This window comes from Myotis myotis, unplaced genomic scaffold (genome assembly GCF_014108235.1).
Source record: "Myotis myotis isolate mMyoMyo1 unplaced genomic scaffold, mMyoMyo1.p scaffold_m19_p_19, whole genome shotgun sequence".
Lineage (NCBI taxonomy): Eukaryota > Metazoa > Chordata > Mammalia > Chiroptera > Vespertilionidae > Myotis > Myotis myotis.
Window position 1 is genome coordinate 42,601,548 of NW_023416323.1, and position 19,118 is coordinate 42,620,665.

At 60.2% G+C, this 19,118-nt stretch overlaps 1 protein-coding gene across 1 annotated transcript; it reads left to right on the forward strand.

Annotated features, from left to right (window-relative positions):
* The first annotated feature begins 411 nt into the window (after window positions 1-411).
* SHCBP1 (SHC binding and spindle associated 1) lies at window positions 412-17,375 on the forward strand. The gene is made up of 13 exons (XM_036345757.1): window positions 412-570; window positions 2,152-2,319; window positions 2,500-2,615; window positions 3,922-4,130; window positions 4,604-4,696; window positions 7,796-8,029; window positions 8,582-8,750; window positions 8,990-9,110; window positions 11,601-11,732; window positions 12,746-12,864; window positions 13,581-13,667; window positions 13,934-14,075; window positions 16,354-17,375. Exons 1-13 carry the CDS (start codon window positions 453-455, stop codon window positions 16,686-16,688), a joined length of 2,043 nt encoding a protein of 680 aa, XP_036201650.1. The 5' UTR covers window positions 412-452; the 3' UTR covers window positions 16,689-17,375.
* The last annotated feature ends 1,743 nt before the right edge of the window (window positions 17,376-19,118 follow it).

A 19,118-nucleotide genomic window follows, 5' to 3' on the forward strand; every position in this document is an offset into this window, starting at 1 on the left:
TGAGTGTGTAGGTGGTGAAGGCGCAGGCGGAGGGTGATTGTGGTGCAGGGGCCAGGGCGCTGCCAGCGGAAGGTGAGCAGGGGAAGCCACCGGGCGCGGCACAAAGGCCAGCCTCGGTGTTTCCTGCCCACCGGTGCCCCTTCTGCTTCACCCATTGCCATGCGCGGCTCTGAGCATCTGGAAATCATCCCAAATGATGACACTGCAACTTCCTCAAGTTCGCCCAGTAAGCACCCGGAGCCCGGCCGGGAACAGCGGTCCGCCCGGCCAGTAGGGGGCGCCCGGGCGCTGCCCCGGGGCCTGGAGGCGCCCGGAGGGGCGGGCCTCTGCGGGCCGGGGGCGGGCGGGCGCGCAGGCTTCCCTGTGATTGGCCCGAGCGCCGCGGCCCGCTGTCCAATCAGCAGCGCTGCGTCCTCACGTCGTCGGGCCGGGCGGTGCCGCGGGCATTTGAAATGGCTGACGAGCTGCTGGCGGGTGTGGGGCTGGGGCCGGAGCCGCCGGAGCCGCCGGAGCCGGGGCCGAGGAGCGCGGGCGGGGCGGCCGAGGAGACGCCGGCGCCCCTGGAGGAAGGTGAGTGCCCCCGCGGCCCCCGAGGCGCCTCCGGACGGCGGGCCGGGCGAGGGGCCGCCCTGCGAGGCTGCGAGGCCCCGGGCCCCGCGCGCGTCCAGCGTGTCAGCCGCCCCGCGTGTCCGGCAGCCCGTGGCCGCTGCCCTGCCCGACGCGGAGCGGGCCCCGGCCACGGCTCACAGCTCCGCGGGCAGGTGGCACCCAGCACCCAGCACCCAGGTCTCTGCTCAGCCCTCCCTCCCCCTCGGCCACGGCTCACAGCTCCGCGGGCAGGTGGCACCCAGCACCCAGGTCTCTGCTCGGCCCTCCCTCCCCCTCGGCCACGGCTCACAGCTCCGCGGGCAGGTGGCACCCAGCACCCAGGTCTCTGCTCAGCCCTCCCTCCCCCTCGGCCACGGCTCACAGCTCCGCGGGCAGGTGGCGCCCAGCACCCAGGTCTCTGCTCGGCCCTCCCTCCCCCTCGGCCACGGCTCACAGCACCGCGGGCAGGTGGCGCCCAGCACCCAGGCCCCGCTGGCCCTCCCCCACCCCCCAGGGAGGTCCCACCGGAAGCTGGCTCCGCTCGCGCTGGCCTTTAGTGGACTGTGATGGAGAGAGCCCCGCCAGGGAGAGGGAAGGTGGGCCTAACGCCGCCACCGCCCACCCGCCTGCCCACGGGCTCACATCCCCCGGCTTCGCTTCCCCATCTGGGCGGCTGCAGGGTCCCTCCCTCCCAGGGGCGGTCGGAGTGGCGGGTGTGAAAGCATAGTGACACCTGCCACCTCCACCTGGGTGTTCGGGTCTCGGGGGTACGTGCTCTCACAGCTGCACGGCCGCCACCCTGTCCACCCAGAACTCTTCATCTGTGAAACAGCTCTGCTGTGGACGGAAACGGGGTTCTGGGGAGAGTTACCTCCCGGGTGACAGGCAGGCCCCAGTGTGCGGCCATGACCCGGGCACATGACTGCTTTCCTGGAAGGTCTGTCTGCCTTGGGCCAGCCTCTCTGAAATAAATATATAAATATTAGAGGCCCGGTGCACAAAATTCGTGCACTTGGGGGGTGGTCCCTCAGCTGGGCCTGAGCCCTCAGGGGGATGTCCGACTGCCGGCTTAGGGGAGCGGGCCTAAGCTGGCAGTCAGACATCCTTAGCGCTACCGAGGAGGCAGGAGAGGCTCCCACCATTGCTGCTGCGCTCACCAGCATGAGCCTGGCTTCTGGGGGCGGCTCCTGCACTGAGCGTCTGCCCCCGGTGGTCTGACCAGTCATTCTGCCATTCGGTCGATTTGCAGATTAGCCTTTTATTAAAGGAGACCTCGGTGACCTCCACTTAATTCAGTGGCAGGCGCCTCCTGGGGAAGCTCTGAAACAGGCCTGGCAGGGGGGTGGGAGTGGGGATGGGGTGGGGGGTTGGGGGCGCTCAGGGTCTGGCCGTCTGAAGGAGAACATGGGTTTGAGGCGTGTTTCCCTCTAGTGAATTGGCTTCTTCAGCGACGGGGCGAACAGCATGTCTGGGCTGCGGGAGCTGAGCCAGGGCGAGACGGGGAGGCAGCCTGTGAGCCCTGAGGGCCGGGTCGCTGGGCCGCTGATTGGGTGGCTTCTTCAGGTTCGTCCCAAGACGGAGACGTGAGCAGCGACTGCAGCCGGGAGGACAGCCCGGGGTCCCGGCTGCCCTGCTTCGTGCCGCAGGGGAAGACCCACTTCCCGGAAATGTTCCAGACCGGCCACCTCCTGTTCTACGAGCGGTTCAGCGCCTACCAGGACTACATCCTCGGTGAGCCGCCCGCGCTCAGCCTCTCCGTCCCAGGCGCTGTCTGTCTCGGGCCCGCCCACAGCCAGCGGCCCAGTGGGCCCCGGACCCCCTGGGTCTGGTGCAGGCTTGCCTGCATGCGTGGCCTTGCCCACCCCCCGCCGGGCGCAGCCTCAGTGCCCGCCTTGTTTCCTCTCTGTGCAGCTGACTGCAAGGCCTCCGAGGTGAGAGAGTTCACGGCCGAGTTCCTGGAGAAGGTGCTGGAACCGTCTGGGTGGCGGGCGGTCTGGCACACCAACGTGTTCGAGGTGCTGGTGGAGGTAAATTTCATGCCCTTGTGAAGGCTCCCCTTCCTCTCTCGCTAAAAGCGCTTCCCTTCCAGCTGTTGTTGCCAAAGCCTGGCTTGTAATTAAAGTTTATGAGCTGATTGAAGCTAGCGTGTCTTTCACATTAATCATCAGAGTGTGGGAAGTTCGCACATTTAGAGACGCCTGACGGGGAGCTGCCCGGGAGTCGGGGTGGCCGACCCCCCAGGGTCCTCAGGCAGGGGGACCTGGAGGAGGCACCCAGCAAGTGGAGAGGGATTTGAGACCCTCAGATAGGACGCGGCCTCATCGTGAAGCCAGCGGGGTTTCAGGTAATTATTTTTTACTTCAGTGGCAGCCCATGAAGTAGCTCGAGCCAAATAGGCGCTTTAGAAACCAGCCTGGTGTTCTGCCTGGCAAATCTGTGGATAGGCGGCTCATCTCGTGAAAAGGGGTCCCGTTGCAGAGGAAAAGCAATCTCGCTTCTCCACCGACTGGGCCGTTTCCACGGCATTTGCACTCTAATGACAGCTGTGACGTTAGCTCAGTGTTTGTTAACTGGACCACAAAACGCTGTTAAACTCAGAGGTGACACCGGGGAGTGTAAATACAGGACATGGTGTGGCTCCTGTGGACAGGGACGGCCCAGGCTGCAGGGGGCGGGGGCGGAGGGGAGCGTTTCACTCTGGGTTATGCTAACATCCTGGGCTGCAGCTCAGGTCTGTCAATTAGGCTGTGATACCCACCCTGGCGTCACGCCCCCATCAGTCACGCCCCCATCAGTCATTGCTTTAAAAGAGGACTGTGCTCTTCGGCTTAAAACCTCCGATGCCTTTACCAAAGGCCTGGTCTGGCCTTCCAGCTCCTCCCGCTGGAGAGCCCCTCAGACGCAGGCCCCTTCCCCCACGCTTCCCTCCTGTCTCCTTGCCCCTCTCTTGCCTCGCCTCCTGCTGCTCCCCCACTGCCGCCATTTCCTTCCTCTGCTGTCAGCAGGAAACGGCCTTTCTGCACCAGCAGCTGCCAAGCTGGTCTCTGCCACAGGCCCTTGGCACCTCCCTGCTCTTCACCCTTTCCATTGCGGCTCCCAAGTGACTCCCACCCCTGCTAGTTATTCTCTGCCACGTACTTGCCACCGTCTTGCCGGTTTGTTTCCTCCATTACAGTGTAAGCTCCATGTGCTCAGAGCCAGGCCCGTCTTGTTCATCCTCTGAGGGCAGGAGGCGCTCCGCTCCCGTTTGATGTTAAAACCATCAGCCGCGGGCAGTGTGAGCGTGCCTCTCCACGTGATTCCCGTGTGCTGAGCCCCTTGTTTAACTTTGAGGTCACGGACGTGGACTTCACAGCCCTGAAGGCCGTGGTGCGGCTGACAGACCCCTGCCTGTGCGAGTCCCACGTGGGCACCTTCACCGCGGAGTGCGTGCGGGAGCTCCTGGAGCTGAAGGGACAGCGGCTGCCCCTGCAGGAGCTGTGGGTGGTGTTCGACGGCTCCGGGGCGTTGGACCAGACCGCGCTGGCCATCGAGCACGTCAGGTGGGCGGCGCCGGGGGAAGCGGCCCTCGAGCCCAAGCCTGGGCCCAGGGCGGTGGTCTGTCCTCGCCGCCCCAGACTCAGCCCTCAAGCTGCGAGCGGTCGCTGCAGTGTTTAAAACGGTCTAGGGCAGGGGAATCGTTTTTACATTTAAAAAATGTGAAGAAATGTTTAAAATGCTGCTTTGGAGGTAATTTCAGACTTAGAGAAAGATGAGAAAAGTACAGAGAATTCCTGCGCCCCACTCTCCACTCCTCACAGGTAGCCAGTGACTAGTTCAGGTCAGAGGAAGTGCCCGCAGAGCCCGCGCTGGGAGCACCGTGGCCGGTTCAGAAAGGGCTGTGGCCGTGACCACAAGAGCAGGCCGCCCAGCGATTTCTCCTGCAGCGGCTGGAGCTGTGGGTTTTCCTTAGCTGCGCCCTCCAGCCCCTGCCCCGAGCCCGGGCTTGGACTGAACGGTACTATTTCCCCTGCAGGTTTTTCTACCAGCACATTTGGAGGAGCTGGGATGAAGAGGAGGAGGACGAGTACGATTACTTTGTCCGCTGTGTGGAGCCTCGACTGAGACTGTGAGTGTTCACTTACGACCTTTACCTTCACCTGTGGCTCAACTTGACCCGTGGGTTAGCTTCACCTGTGGGTTAACTTCACCTGTGGGTTAACTTGACCTGTGGTTCAACCTGACCTGTGGGTTAACTTGACCTGTGGGTTAACTTGACCCATGGGTTAACTTGACCCAAGGGTTAACTTGACCCGTGGGTTAACTTCACCTGTAGTTTAACTTGACCCGTGGGTTAACTTCACCTGTAGTTTAACTTGACCCATGGGTTAATGTCACCTGTAGTTTAACTTGACCCGTGGGTTAACTTGACCTGTGGGTTAACTTGACCCATGGGTTAACTTGACCCGTGGGTTAACTTCACCTGTAGTTTAACTTGACCCGTGGGTTAACTTGACCCATGGGTTAACTTCACCTGTAGTTTAACTTGACCTGTGGGTTAACTTGACCCATGGGTTAATGTCACCTGTAGTTTAACTTGACCCGTGGGTTAACTTGCCCGTGGGTTAACTTCACCTGTGTGTGTGTGCTCCCGGGGCCCAGACAGATACAGGCCGGCAGGTGTACAGAATTGTCACTCGTCGGCAATTCTGGGATGAAGCTTGTCCGTGTGGGGAAACCTACTGGTAGTGTTTATAGACCGAGTCTAAAGCAGAGAGTTCAAGAGCATCTATGTTAACAGCTCAGTGTTTTGCAAATCTGTATAAAACTTGAGGTAATGTGTTAAAAACAACCCTTTTTGTTAAATTCAAAGACTACTTGAAATACAGTGAAATTAGCTGAATTACAGATTTTCTTGCTTCTGAAGGTGTGGCTTTGCTGTCAGTTCCCACAGCAAGACACACCTACGAGACTCACCTCGAGACACGTGGTCGGCTCCCTGTCCTCAGTGCTATTTGACATGTGGTCGAAAATGTTAATAGTAGTGAGTCCGAGTCCAAAACACCTGCACACATTCTTCTTCTAGAACCATATTTTGGTAGGAAAAACCCTTTCACACAAAAATACCCCCAATTACCCGTCATTCCGCTCGAATAGCTGTCTGTACTTGCTAAGTGTGGCATTTAGCCGTCCACTAGATGGCGCTCGAACACCACTCATTTCCCACCGCTGGGCCTTGAACGGTAAATAAAATGAGAGCGGCACTCCCAGGAGAGAGGAGTGTGTGGGGAGGACTTTCCCGGCTGAGAGAGGACTTGGTTGTGCACGATCCGGCAGCAAGCCCTGCGCGTCACGTGTGGGCTGCTTGGATGGGCCGCCCTCTGGGTCTAGTCGAAGGTAGTAGGAGAAGAGTGTGCGGAGTCTGGATCGGGCTCACTGGGGGTCCTGGGGGAGGGCTGTGCCCTGGAGGAGGCCTGTGCCCTGGAGGAGGGCTGTGCCCTGGGGGAGGGCTGGGCCCTGGAGGAGGTCTGGGCCCTGGGGGAGGGCTGTGGCTGCTGGTCTCAGCGCCTTCGGCTGGCCGTGGTGGGCTCAGTGCCGCGTCAGCCCTTGGAGAAGCTCGTGTTTCCTGGCTCCCATGGGCCTGCGCAGGGCAGTGCCTGTGGGGTTGGGGTGCGCTGTGATGAGGGTGGACGCACGTGTGAGCACAGGAAGGGATCACACACCTGCGCACCACGGGCGGGCCCGGAGGTGTTTCTAGTTACGGAGGAGACACGCCCGTGGGGGAGGCGCTGGAGTGCCCAGGCAGGCAGACGCTGTGCGAAGGTCCCGGGCGAAGGTTGGCGGCGCTCAGCAGGCTCGAATCGGAGGTCACCACGGCCAGGCTCCTCCTCTCTCATCGGACCCGGCGCCAGGCTGTGGCCCGAGACGCAGCGGCTGCGCTTCCCGACCACGAGTGTCCCTGTGCGAGCAGCGAGCCGCCCGGTGGGTGCGGGGAAGGCTGAGGGGCTGGCTTCAGAGCGGGAGTCTTCATCTGCATAAGCCAGACACCTCATCCTGCACCGGGTTCGGGCCCAGTGTCCTGTTTGCAAAGTGCATTTCCAGGCCGTCCTTACATGCGTGGCTTAGCCCAGCAGACAGCGTCCTGGTTCTCAAGTGCACCTTGTTCGTTCACTTGACCAGCAGAAAAGGTTACTGTGCTCGTGGTGATTGATGTAAGCTTGCCGCGGGTGTGGTTCTGCTTCCAGAGGAGCCATAGAGCCTGGCTGAGTGTGAGAGGGCCCTCCTGTCCCCACAGCCCCCAGGAGCTTGACAAGCACCTGTCACTCCTGGACCCCAGTTTTCCTGTCTGGTGGGCCGAGCTCCCCAGCGGTTCTCAGGTGCAGCCAAGGTTGAGAAGCCCAGACCTGACGCATCTTCAAGAAAATACACTTTTACCAGCGACAGCAGCATTGCCCCTCACTCTCAGACCCATCGGTTTCCATCCTCGGCTGGCTGTGCCTTCATCCGTTAGCTTCAGTCCTCGGCTGGCTGTGCCTTCATCCGTTAGCTTCAGTCCTCGGCTGGCTGTGCCTTCATCCGCTAGCTTCAGTCCTCGGCTGGCTGTGCCTTCATCCGCTAGCTTCAGTCCTCGGCTGGCTGTGCCTTCATCCGCTAGCTTCAGTCCTCGGCTGGCTGTGCCTTCATCCGCTAGCTATCCTCTTGCATCGAAGGACTTTGCGTGGACGGGAAGGCACGTAAATTAGTAGTAAATGTAAGTGCTGATGAGGCTGTCCAGCCCGAGGTTCTTGGGTGTTAATCTCCAGTTCAGTGAGCACCGCAGTGATTTCTCCAGACCTGGAGGCTTGTTTTGAGCGACTCTGATGGCCTCCCCGAGGGACTGTCCGTGGTTTCGTCCCATGTGCTCTGTGAGGAAGGGCTGTGATTTGCATCATTTGTCATCTTTCATCCTATGAATGTGGTCGTCCTGCAGGTTGTTAGGAGACTATTTGGGTTGCTTCCCTCCCCACCCCACTCCCAGACTGCCCTCTGCGACCCATTTATTAAGATTTTGAATCTAACATACGAGAAAATATTGCATGCAGCAGCTCCACTTCCGAGGGACAGGGGCTCAGCCTTGCCTGCCCCCAGCCCCACGCGGGAAGTGCGTCCCTGGGCCGCTGAGTGCGTGGCCAGCTCAGTGGCCGGAAGTGTCCGCGGGGAGGGGCTCAGCCTGCTGTTGCACTTGCAGGCACTATGACATCCTGGAGGACCGCGTCCCCTCCGGCCTGGTCGCCGACTACCGCAGCCTGCTGGCGCAGTGCGAGGGCGTCTACAGGAGCTTCCTGAACCTGCGGAGCAGCCTGTCGGCCTGCCACGCGGACTCGGAGCAGGAGAACGTCTCCATGGTGCAGGGGCTGGAGCTGTACTCGGAGCTGGAGCAGCTCAAGCAGAAGCTGAAGCTCATCGAGAACCCGTTGCTGAGGTGCGGGCCTCTCCCCTCGCCTGCCCCTGCTTGGCTTCTTTCCTTTTTAAAAAAATATGTTTTACCGAAACTTGTTTGGCTCAGTGGATAGAGCGTCGGCCTGCGGACTGAAAGGTCCCGGGTTCGATTCCGGTCAAGGGCATGTACCTGGGTTGCGGGCACATCCCCAGTGGGAGGTGTGCAGGAGGCAGCTGATGGATGTTTCTCTCTCATCGATGTTTCTAACTCTCTCTCTCCCGTCCTCTCTGTAAAAAATCAATAAAATATATTTTAAAAAAATATGTTTTTATTGATTTCAGAGAGAGGAAGGGAGAGAGAGAGTGTTAACGGCCCACAGACAGAAACATCCATGATGAGAGAGAATCATGGATCGGCTGCCTCCTGCACGCCCCACATCGGGGATCAAACCCGCAATCCGGGCCTGTGCCCTGACCGGGAATCGAACCGTGACCTCCTGGTTCAGAGGTCGCTGCTCAACCCCTGAGCCCCGCCGGCCGGGCCTCCTGGCTTTTCCTCAGGCCGTGCTGCTCACAGCTCCCTGGTTCCTTCCAGGTACGTGTTCGGTTACCAGAAGAATTCTAACGTCCAAGCAAAGGGTGCCCGTCCGAGTGGCCAGAAGGTCACGCACATCGTCTCGTCCGCCATGGTGACCGGGCTGCTGCAGGCCCTGCTCAGGGACCGGCTCTGTCAGGGGCCGGGCGCGGAGGACACGGAGGTCCAGGTGAGGAGGGTCCTTGCTTGGGTGGCTTCCCTCTTGCTCGTCAGGCTCCCGAGTCTGCAGGGCGACGGGACCGGAGCTGGTCTGTGCCGCGGGCGGTGACGGCCCTGCCTCGGTCGGCACGCGGCAGGCGCGGCCTGGTGCACGGTGGCAGCGCGGATGCTCTGTGTGCGGGGACCCCTTTAGAGTGAAGTGTGGGGCCCAGAAACCCTCGGTCGCACCATGTCCTTGCTGCCTTCTAGTTCCACAGTGACCCGCTGTCGGCCATCAGCGCCTGCTATGAAGGCGACAGGGTGATCGTCTGTCCCGGCCACTACGTGGTGCAGGGCGCCATCTCCATCACTGACTCCATCGAGCTGGAAGGTGAGTGGGTGGTCGCAGGACCAGGCTGTGCCCAGGCAAGACGGGCTTCAGAAATGGGGACCCGCTGGCCTTGTGGGATGGAGCTCCAGGAGGGAATGCAGTGTCAGCCCCCCGGTTTCACACATGAAGGACCGACCTGGTGCCTGAGCAGCGGGGGGTGTTCTCTGTGGCATCCTGCGTTGGAGGACACACAGAGGAGGAAAAGGCCACAGGCACTGGCCAGGGTTCTCAGTGGTTAGAGCTCAGCCCATGAACCAAAGGTCACAGGCTGGATTCTCAGTCAGGGGCACACACCCCGGTTGCAGGTTCGATCCAAGGCCCCGGTGTGAGGCAGCCAGTCTCTCTGCTTCACATCCACGCCTCCCTCTCTCCCGCTCACGCGCACTCTCTCTCTGTCTCCGCTTCCCTGCCTTCCACTCTCTAAAAAGGTCACTGGGAAAAGTATCCTTGGATGAGGATTAACAACAACAAGAAAAGACTACTTTCCAGATTGTAGGAGGTTCATGGGGAGGAAATCTTGTTTCTAGAATAAAAAATATTCCGGCAATATATTTTTAAAAGACGTTAAAAATATTATTTTACGTGTTGCTTATCTTCATAAATGTGGATATATTGATGCATTACTTAAAGTTTAGCTTATTTAAAAGTATATTTTTTATTAATTTTAGAGAGGAAGGAAGAGGGAGAGAGAGAGATAGAAACATCAATGATGAGAGAGAATCATGGGTCGGCTGCCTCCTGCACGCCCTGCTCTGGGGAACGCAACCCGGGCCTGTGCCCTGACTGGGAATCAAACTGTGACCTGCTGGTTCCTCGGTGGATGCTCAGCCCCTGAGCCACGCCGGCCGGGCAGTGCTCTCGCACACTCGGAGGAGTCGCGGTGCTCTGCTTTGCACACTCGGAGAAGCCTGGCTTCAGGTTGCTGTGCGGCCGTTCATCTCGGTCCTGTGTGTTTCCATAATGTGTCAGATTTACTTGCACCTGTTCAGCTATTTACCAAAGGGCGTCAAGTCGGCAATAAAGCCGGCAATGCAGACAGTCATCCATCACCGGGGGCCTCGCAGCTGTTCGCAGGCGCCTCGATGGTCCTCTGTCTTCATCTTGTCAGAGCTCCTGATGGGAGCGAGGCCGCTCATTCCTGGTTTACCGCTCAGCACCCCGCCCTCTGTGGAAGTGCGCCGTGTCCTCCCTCCCTGAGCCCGCACGCAGGGGAGGTGTGACTAGCACACCTGCGGGCAGGCCCCCCAGCAGGAGGCTTCGAAATAGAGATCTCGCTGGGTCCCAGCTCTGCCTGGGCCGTAGGAAGTTACCGGGCGGTGGCCCAGGCGCCGCAGGTGGCGTGGGAATTCTGAGTTCCGCGTAACCGCGGCTCATCACTCCCAGGACATTTCCAAGTCGGGCGGTGGCTGTCGGTCGCTGGTGTGAGTGTGGAGGACGATGGAGGCTTCTCTGCCGGCAGCCACACCTGTGATGAGACGTGCCGAGTGCCCGCCGCGTGCAGGCGCTCAGCACGCGTGTGGCAGGCTGTCCTTGCCTAGGACGTCCTCTGCTTGGGTGACGGTTGATACTTAAATGCTAAGAATACACGTTCATGTCAGAGTCTCAGCGTTTCTCACGATGGCGTTTTTTAACGTTTAAGTTTTTCTGATGATAAAGGCTGTTGTGGAAACGTGCAAACACGTTCAGATGTGCCGAGACCCGAGGTTTTCAGTGGCAACAGGGCAGCCTGGCTTTCAGGCAGCTGAACGTCTTCTAAGTCAGTTTGCCAGGTTTTTAATTGTTGTTAATCCTCACCCAAGGGTATTTTTTCCGTTGCTTTTTAGAGAAAGTGGAAGGGAAGGAGGGAGAGGAGAGAGTGAGAGAGCGCGAAACATTGATGTGAGAGAGCCATTGGTTGGTTGCCACCCAAACTCGCCTCATCCGGATGGGGATGAGCTGCAACCGAGGTACATGCCCTTGAATCGAACCTTCAGTGCCCTGGCCGACACTCCAACCACTGAGCCACACCAGCCAAGGCTGTTGGTCAGACTTTAAGTCAGTCTATTTAAGAGATATTAACATTAGATAATCCTGAAGACGGCTCAGGCTTTCTGAAACCTAATTCATATCAGAAGAACAGAATCGTAGAGTGGGCAAAAAACGTATTTGTCACATGCTTTAGAGCCCTTGGGCCCAGCGTGAGTGCCGAGGGTTTGTAAGTGCTGAGCTGGTCGGAGATGCTATCGGGTGGTGTTCCTGATATGGAGGCAAACTGAGGAGATTTATGGAAAGTTGTGTCTAGTCTGGCTTACGTTGAACAAGTTATGTGGGGAGAGAGTTCGATTTTATTTCAGTGCAACTGGGGGCCTGGTCGCGAGCGTTAGGGGGCACTGGAGACCAACAGCTGATGGAGCAGCTCGCGTTAGGACGCGCTCCGCGCCCCCCGCGCCCCCGCACGCACCGCACCCCCGCACCCCCCGCACCCCCGCTACTGGCCGCTCTCTCCCTCAGGCTACGGGCTGCCCGACGACATCGTGATAGAGAAGAGGGGCAGGGGGGACACCTTCGTGGACTGCTCGGGAGCCGACGTGAGGATCTCCTGCATGAAGTTTGTCCAGCACGATGCCGTCGAGGGGATCTTAGGTGGGTCTCTGAGTGCGTGTGTCCGCTGGGTCTGGCTCTGAGGCCACCACTTCCCCTGCAGGTCAGTCCCAGAACCCCAGGAGGTCAGTCCCGGAGCCCCCGGAAGCCCCAGGAGGTCAGTCCCAGAGCCCCCGGGAGCCCCAGGAGGTCAGTCCCAGAGCCCCCGGGAGCCCCAGGAGGTCAGTCCCAGAGCCCCCGGGAGCCCCAGGAGGTCAGTCCCGGACCCCCGGGAGCCCCAGGAGGCTGGTTAGTACTCACGTACGCGGCGAGCCGGCCTGGGGAGCCCATCCCAGAGAGAAGTCCCAGCCTGCTCTTGAACGCTGGCGGTTCCATGTGGGTTTCTGTGTGACCCCCTTTCTTTTAAAACACCCCAAGATCGCCATCTGTGTTTTTCGTGTCAGTTTAGCCTGCGATGCCAACTAGCCGTCTTCACGAGTCGCTAGTGTTTGTGTCCTGGGGTCCGCGGCCCCTCCCTCCTTTAATTGGCCTCCAATGGGCTCAGGAAAGTGACTGTCGGATACTTTCTTCTTCTTCTTCTTTTTTTTTTTTAAAATATATTTTATTGATTTTTTACAGAGAGGAAGGGAGAGAGATAGAGAGTTAGAAACATCGATGAGAGAGAAACATCGATCAGCTGCCTCCTGCACAACCCCCACTGGGGATGTGCCCGCAACCCAGGTACATGCCCTTGACCGGAATCGAACCTGGGACCTTTCAGTCCGCAGGCCGACGCTCTATCCACTGAGCCAAACCGGTTTCGGCGGATACTTTCTTCTTTTTAATAAAAAGTGCTTTTTAGCTGGATTTCGCATGTCGGAGGTCCAGTCATCATGTTTAAGCAGCAGCTTTTAGGTTAGTTAGTAGCTAACAGCAGTCATTGCTGATGTGTCGGAATGTGTAAATCCGGTAATGACATGTGAGTGCAGCTCTCGAGCGATGCTCAGACCCTCTGGTGCCACGCGGGGCCACTTCTCGCGTTGGAGAGTTCGCACTGAGCACGCCTGTCCCCTCAGTCATCCACCGGGGCAGGACCACCGTGGAGAACTGCGTGCTGCAGTGCGAGACCACCGGCGTGACCGTGCGCACCTCCGCGGAGCTCGTCATGAAGACCTCGGACCTGTGTGGGGCTAAGGTGTGTGCCTCCCGCCTGTCCTGTGGGGCCAGGCTCCAGTCCCCGGCGGGGCGTGGGTGTCGCGCAGGCCGGGAGGAGGAAGCGTGGCCACAGACCTGCTCCGTGACACGGTCGGGCACCCGCAGCGCGCTGAGTAGGGGGGAGGGTGGCTGTGCTGGGGCCGCACTCATTCATTCAGGGCCGTCCATGACCTAGAAGGGTCGCTGGTTTCTGGTGGACATTCTTTACCAAGTGGAGGGAATTCTCTGTTTCTGTTTTCTGAGAATTTTTATAATGAGTGTGTGTTGCCTTTTGTCAGATGTATCTTCTGCATTATTTGATATGGTCCCATGGGATTCATTGATGGATCGATTGATAGAAGATGGATTTGTCCAGAGTGAGAGTGGAACAGTAGTGAATGGCTGACACTTTAGCCAGTGTTGTGTGCATGCGCGTGTGTGTGCGTGTACGTGTGCATGTGTGCGTGTGCATGTGTGCATGTGTGTGTGCATGTACGTGTGCATGCATGCGTGCGTGCGTGTGGTCTCAGAGGGATGAATGATGGACCGCTTCCTGGAAATGGAGCGGCGGCAGCGTCATTAGAAACAGCATTTCCTAGGAAACGCTTCCTCCTGCACTGCGTTCGCTCGTGTTGGAGTTTAAGAAGGGGTGGTTGTGACCCTCCCTCGTGGCCCTGCCTTTTACAAGGGCTGTCGTTGCCTTGCCTTGCGGTCCAGGGGGCTGGTGTGGAGATCTACCCCGGCAGCACGTGCTCCCTGAGCGACAGCGGGATCCACCACTGCCGCGAGGGCATCCTCATCAAGGTGGGCCCCCCCGCGGGTTCCCGCGGGCCCCGGTGTTTCCGGTGGGAGACGCGGGCCAGGACGTGGGCTTCGGGGCTGCAGACGCGGGCGGTGCAGGGCTCTGAGGCGGCCTGAGTGTGGGCCTGAGGGGCAGGGGCCCGTCCCTCGCTCGCTGCCCCGGGCCGTGCGCCCGCTTCCTGCTCCAGGTTGGAACAGCCCGGAACTGCGGCGTTAGGCAGGCGGCGCTGACCGGGACGTGCTTCTCACGCTGGTCCTCGTTGTCACAGGACTTCTTAGATGAGCATTACGACCTTCCCAAAGTCTCCCTGGTGAACAACATCATACACAACAACGAGGGCTACGGCGTCGTCCTGGTGAAGCCTAGAATCTTCTCTGACCTGCAAGAAAACGCCCAGGGTGGAGCCGAAGGTACGCCCGCCAGTGCCCCCGAGTGCCTCCTGCCCCCCGTCTTTGTCTGCAGCAGCGCTGAGCTGACTCAGTGGGATGTGCATGGAGTTCAGGCCCCGACCCGATGCTGCGGTTCTGTCGTGAGAAGGGTGGCGCTTGGCCTGGTGGGGAGGCCTGTTCCTCCGGGGCCGCTGCAGGGAGTTCTGTGTCCTCAAGGTTCTGTAGGTCAGAGTGTGGGGGTGTGGCCGAGGGTTCTGTAGGTCAGAGTGTAGGGGCGTGGCCTAGGGTCCTGTAGGTCAGATGCAGGGGCGTGGCCGAGGGTTCTGTAGGTCAGAGTGTAGGGGCGTGGCCTAGGGTCCTGTAGGTCAGAATGTAGGGGCGTGCCTAGGGTCCTGTAGGTCAGAATGTAGGGGCGTGCCTAGGGTCCTGTAGGTCAGAATGTAGGTGTGTGGCCTAGGGTTCTGTAGGTCAGATGCAGGGGCGTGGCCTAGGGTCCTGTAGGTCAGAATGTAGGGGTGTGGCCTAGGGTCCTGTAGGTCAGAATGTAGGGGCGTGCCTAGGGTCCTGTAGGTCAGAATGCAGGGGCGTGGCCTAGGGTCCTGTAGGTCAGAATGTAGGGGCGTGGCCTAGGGTCCTGTAGGTCAGAATGTAGGGGTGTGGCCTAGGGTTCTGTAGGTCAGAATGTAGGTGTGTGGCCTAGGGTTCTGTAGGTCAGATGCAGGGGCGTGGCCTAGGGTCCTGTAGGTCAGAATGTAGGGGTGTGGCCTAGGGTCCTGTAGGTCAGAGTGTAGGGGCGTGGTCTAGGGTCCTGTAGGTCAGAATGTAGGGGCGTGGTCTAGGGTCCTGTAGGTCAGAATGTAGGGGCGTGGTCTAGGGTCCTGTAGGTCAGAATGTAGGGGTGTGGCCTAGGGTTCTGTAGGTCAGAATGTAGGTGTGTGGCCTAGGGTTCTGTAGGTCAGATGCAGGGGCGTGGCCTAGGGTCCTGTAGGTCAGAATGTAGGGGCGTGCCTAGGGTCCTGTAGGTCAGAATGTAGGTGTGTGGCCTAGGGTTCTGTAGGTCAGAATGTAGGGGCGTGCCTAGGGTCCTGTAGGTCAGAATGTAGGTGTGTGGCCTAGGGTCCTGTAGGTCAGAATGTAGGGGTGTGGCCTAGGGTCCTGTAGGTCAGAATGTAGGGGCGTGGTCTAGGGTCCTGTAGGTCAGAGTGTAGGGGCATGGCCAAGAGTTCTGTAGGTCAGAATGTAGGGGCGTGGCCTAGGGTCCTGTAGGTCAGAATGTAGGGGCATGGCCAAGAGTTCTGTAGGTCAGATTGTAGGGGCGTGGCCTAGGGTCCTGTAGGTCAGAATGTAGGGGCGTGGCCTAGGGTCCTGTAGGTCAGAATGTAGGGGCATGGCCAAGAGTTCTGTAGGTCAGAATGTAGGGGCGTGGCCTAGGGTCCTGTAGGTCAGAATGTAGGGGCGTGGCCTAGGGTCCTGTAGGTCAGAATGTAGGGGCATGGCCAAGAGTTCTGTAGGTCAGAATGTAGGGGCGTGGCCTAGGGTCCTGTAGGTCAGAGTGTAGGGGCGTGGTCTAGGGTTCTGTAGGTCAGATGCAGGGGCGTGGTCTAGGGTTCTGTAGGTCAGATGCAGGGGCGTGGCCGAGGGTTCTGTAGGTCAGATGCAGGGGCGTGGCCAAGGGTTCTGTAGGTCAGATGCAGGGCGTGGCCCAGGGTGGCCAGGCTGCTGTGAGGTGTCAGCTGAGGGCTGTGACCCGAAGGTTCGGGGCTGGGGGGACCTGAGCTGGCTCCTGCTGTTGGCAGAATCCGTCTCCTGAGGGGGTGGGACTGAAGTCTCCGTTTACCTGCTGGCCGTTGGCTGGGGACCACTCTCAGCAGTCACAGGTCGGCCGCACAGCCCCCATCTCAGCAGGGGCTTCCCTCCGGCGAATCTCTGTTCGTGCTTCCTTCTCCCGTGGGGCCCGTGGGGTTAGGTCCACGCACACATTTACCCCCCAGAGTCCACAGATGAGTGACCCTTGGGCCACTTCACAGCTAAATGTCAGAGCAGGGGCCAGACCCTGGAGCCACCCAGCTCCTGACAGTGCTGGGCGGAGGGCGACGGGACAGGAGGGGCCGTGCGTGAGGAGGTCCCAGGAGGGAAGAGGGCCCTTGGCCGCTCTGTCCGGGCTCAGGCAAGGCCCCGGCTCGCTGGACGCAGGGCGAACAGTGGCCGCCTCCCCTGGCGGGAAAGCTCGGAAGCTCGCGTGCAGGGAGTGCCTGTCAGTCGGGCTCCTTTGTCGACTTAACTTTGTTTGTTTCTCCAGAAAATAAAGGCCCTAAAGCGCAGCCGCGGGGGGAGGCCCCGGAGGAGCTGACGCAGCCGCGGGGGGAGGACCTGGAGGAGCCGGCGGAGGGCGCGGCACGGAGGGGGGTGCGCGCGAGGCCCGGGCCCCCTGGGCAGCTGGAAGGCAACTGCGAGGTCGTCAGTGAGCTGGTGGCCGCCTCCGAGCAGAAGGGGCAGCTGAGGAGGAAGCGGCTGAGCGAGCTGGGGATCACGCAGGCGGACGACACCCTCATGGCCCAGGGCCTGTTCGTGGCCGTCGCCGAGAACCAGTTCAAGTGGAACGGGAAGGGCAGCTTCGGCACGTTTCTCTTCTGACCGTGCGGGCCTTGCACACGGACCCCAGGCCCCGGCACCCGCTCGCTCCCCGTCTGCTTCAGGCTCGTGGGCCGCTGGGACCAGTGTGGGGGGGCCCGCTTGCCGGTGCACGGACGCCCCCTCTATCCGAAGGCGCTGGCATCGTGTGAAGTGGGGCCTACGTGGGATCCCTGTCCAGACGGGCGCGCGGTTCTCTGATGGCCCGTCGCAGCCCCGTGTAAGCGCTCTCCCCTGGAGCCAGGCCGGGGCGCAGGGCGGGCACAAGGGGCCATTGCCCTGAACGCACAGGCCCCTGCGGTGCCCTCTGACCCGGCAGCGCGTCCGGCCCCTGCTGAGTTTGCACAACTCCTCTCAGAGGAGCAGCTCTTACAATGGCGGCCTGGCCTGGTCAGGCTCCCGCTGGGGTGCGGGGCTGCGTGCCTACGTGGCTCTGTGCCATCCTGAGAGCAGACGTGGCGCGTGTGCCCGGAGCAGAGTGTGCGTGCAGCGCGGACGAGCGTGGGTGCGTGAGAAGGCGCTCCTCACCATACAGTGTTCTGATCCGGTTCTCACGCGGGGGAACCTACAGACTAGGCCAGCTCTGCAGTCCGTGTCAGTAAAGCCCAGCTTAAAGGTATTTATATTTAAAAGGTTACATGTGACATTAATATACTAACGATTAAAGTGACTGATGAGTAAATCAGACCTAGTGTTTCCCAATGCGGTGGCTGGGGCGCCCCGGGACCCTGTGAGTGACACGCAGGGGGGGCTCGGTGTTCCAGGACGAGAGTCCCTTCTCCGCAGGGCGGGGCTGGGCTCGAACCTGATTACATCGTAAACCTCGGGCGCTGTGAGAGGTGGGGGTGCGCGTTCACTTCTGCGGGACCAGAGAGGCCTTTTTCTTTATCTTGAGATTCTCCAGCGCAAGTGCTGCTAACGATTCTGCACCCACTGGAGCCAGATACGGACTGAGAGACCATGTGTTCAACTGAGGCGCGTGGCTGCAGGGCCACCACCTGTGCCCGCCCGGCCCTGCCCTGCGGTGACAGCGGCGGGTACGGGGTCCCTGAGTCACCTGAGCGTTTCCTGCCGGAGGGGCGGCTGGGGACGCGGAGCGTGTTGTGCCCTCACGTTGTGATTTCATCCCAGCGCCTCACCTGGGCTCTTGGCACATTTTATTTCTTAGATCAATGAACTCCCCTTCAGAACATTTATATATCAAACACCGACAGTACGTATGTGACAGTGACAGCCAAGGCTTGGGCGCTTTCTTTCCTTTTTTTTTTTAAAAAAATATTGATTTCAGAGAGAGAGGGAGAGAGAAACATCAATGATGAGAGAGAATCCTTGATCGGCTGCCTCCTGCACGCCCCACACTGGGGATCGAGCCCACAACCGAGGTCTGTGCCCTGACCGGGAATCGAACCCTGACCTCCTGGTTCCTTGGTCAACGCTCAACCACGGAGCCACACGGCCGGGCTGAACGTGTGCAATGTCTCGGGCCTGTGTGCACATGGACACTTCCTGTCTCCAGCGGGGGAGCTTTAGAGGCACGGTGACAAGAATGGAGGCCAAGCTCGGGACGCCCCCGTTGGGATATGGCGAGTTTGGGGTGCGTGGAAGGTGACCCCTGTGAGGTCATGTCGTGCATTTTGTGGAGACTTGCTCTGATGAGAGCAGGACAGAGCTCCCACCCGCTGCCCGTGGCCCTGCAGGCGCTGTCCGAGGTGCCACAGGGAGGGCTCTGCGTTCGGTGCAGCAGGAGGTCGCTGTCCTGGGACGGAAAGGGCGGCTCCAACATGCAGCCACTGGCCTCCGCGGGGCCTGCCTTTAGATAAAGCCCCTCATTCAGTGCAGTCAGGTCCCCGGTGCCCTGAGCCGTGGCCGTGGGGCTCTCGTCGCCTAATTCAGCGTCACAGCCACCCACAAGCATCGTGTGCCCAGCGTGCGCCTTACCAGACGGCGGAGCCAAGGAAGCAGGCTGGGGTGTGAGGTGTGGTGCAGGCAGGCACTCGTGTCTGGGGAGGTCGAGGCAGGGCCGGGCGATGACAGCGGCTCACGGGGCGAGGGCCCGGCATCTGTTTCCCGGCAGCAGGAATTGGGAACACGGACCTGCGGGCGGCACAGAGCCGAACTTCCTAACTGGCTTCTGATGCCCACGGGTGAGGGGACAAGTGGGCAGGGGAGCTCTGAGAGGATGGGGTGGGAGGGGGTTAGACAAAGGCCCCCGCCACACGCGTGGGAGCTCTCGTCCTGCACAGAGGGAGGCTGGCCACGCCCAGGCGCGGTGGTTCCGGGGCCCAGGCTGGCAGAGCTGGGCACACGCCTGAGTCGCGGGCTGGCCTGGGAGGTGCGGCGTCAGCAGGAAACTCCGGCTCCCAGGATGGAGGGAGGGTGGCTAGACGTTTGCTGATAGTGATCGGCTTCCTGGAGACTTGAGAGTTCAGCCCC

Bases quoted from the DNA above. Each gene is read 5' to 3' on its own strand.
- SHCBP1 (XM_036345757.1), top strand. From the start codon at position 453: ATGGCTGACGAGCTGCTGGCGGGTGTGGGGCTGGGGCCGGAGCCGCCG. The intron at 8,030-8,581 runs GTGCGGGCCTCT...GGTTCCTTCCAG, and splicing joins ATCGAGAACCCGTTGCTGAG to GTACGTGTTCGGTTACCAGA. The intron at 11,733-12,745 runs GTGGGTCTCTGA...CTGTCCCCTCAG, and splicing joins TGCCGTCGAGGGGATCTTAG to TCATCCACCGGGGCAGGACC.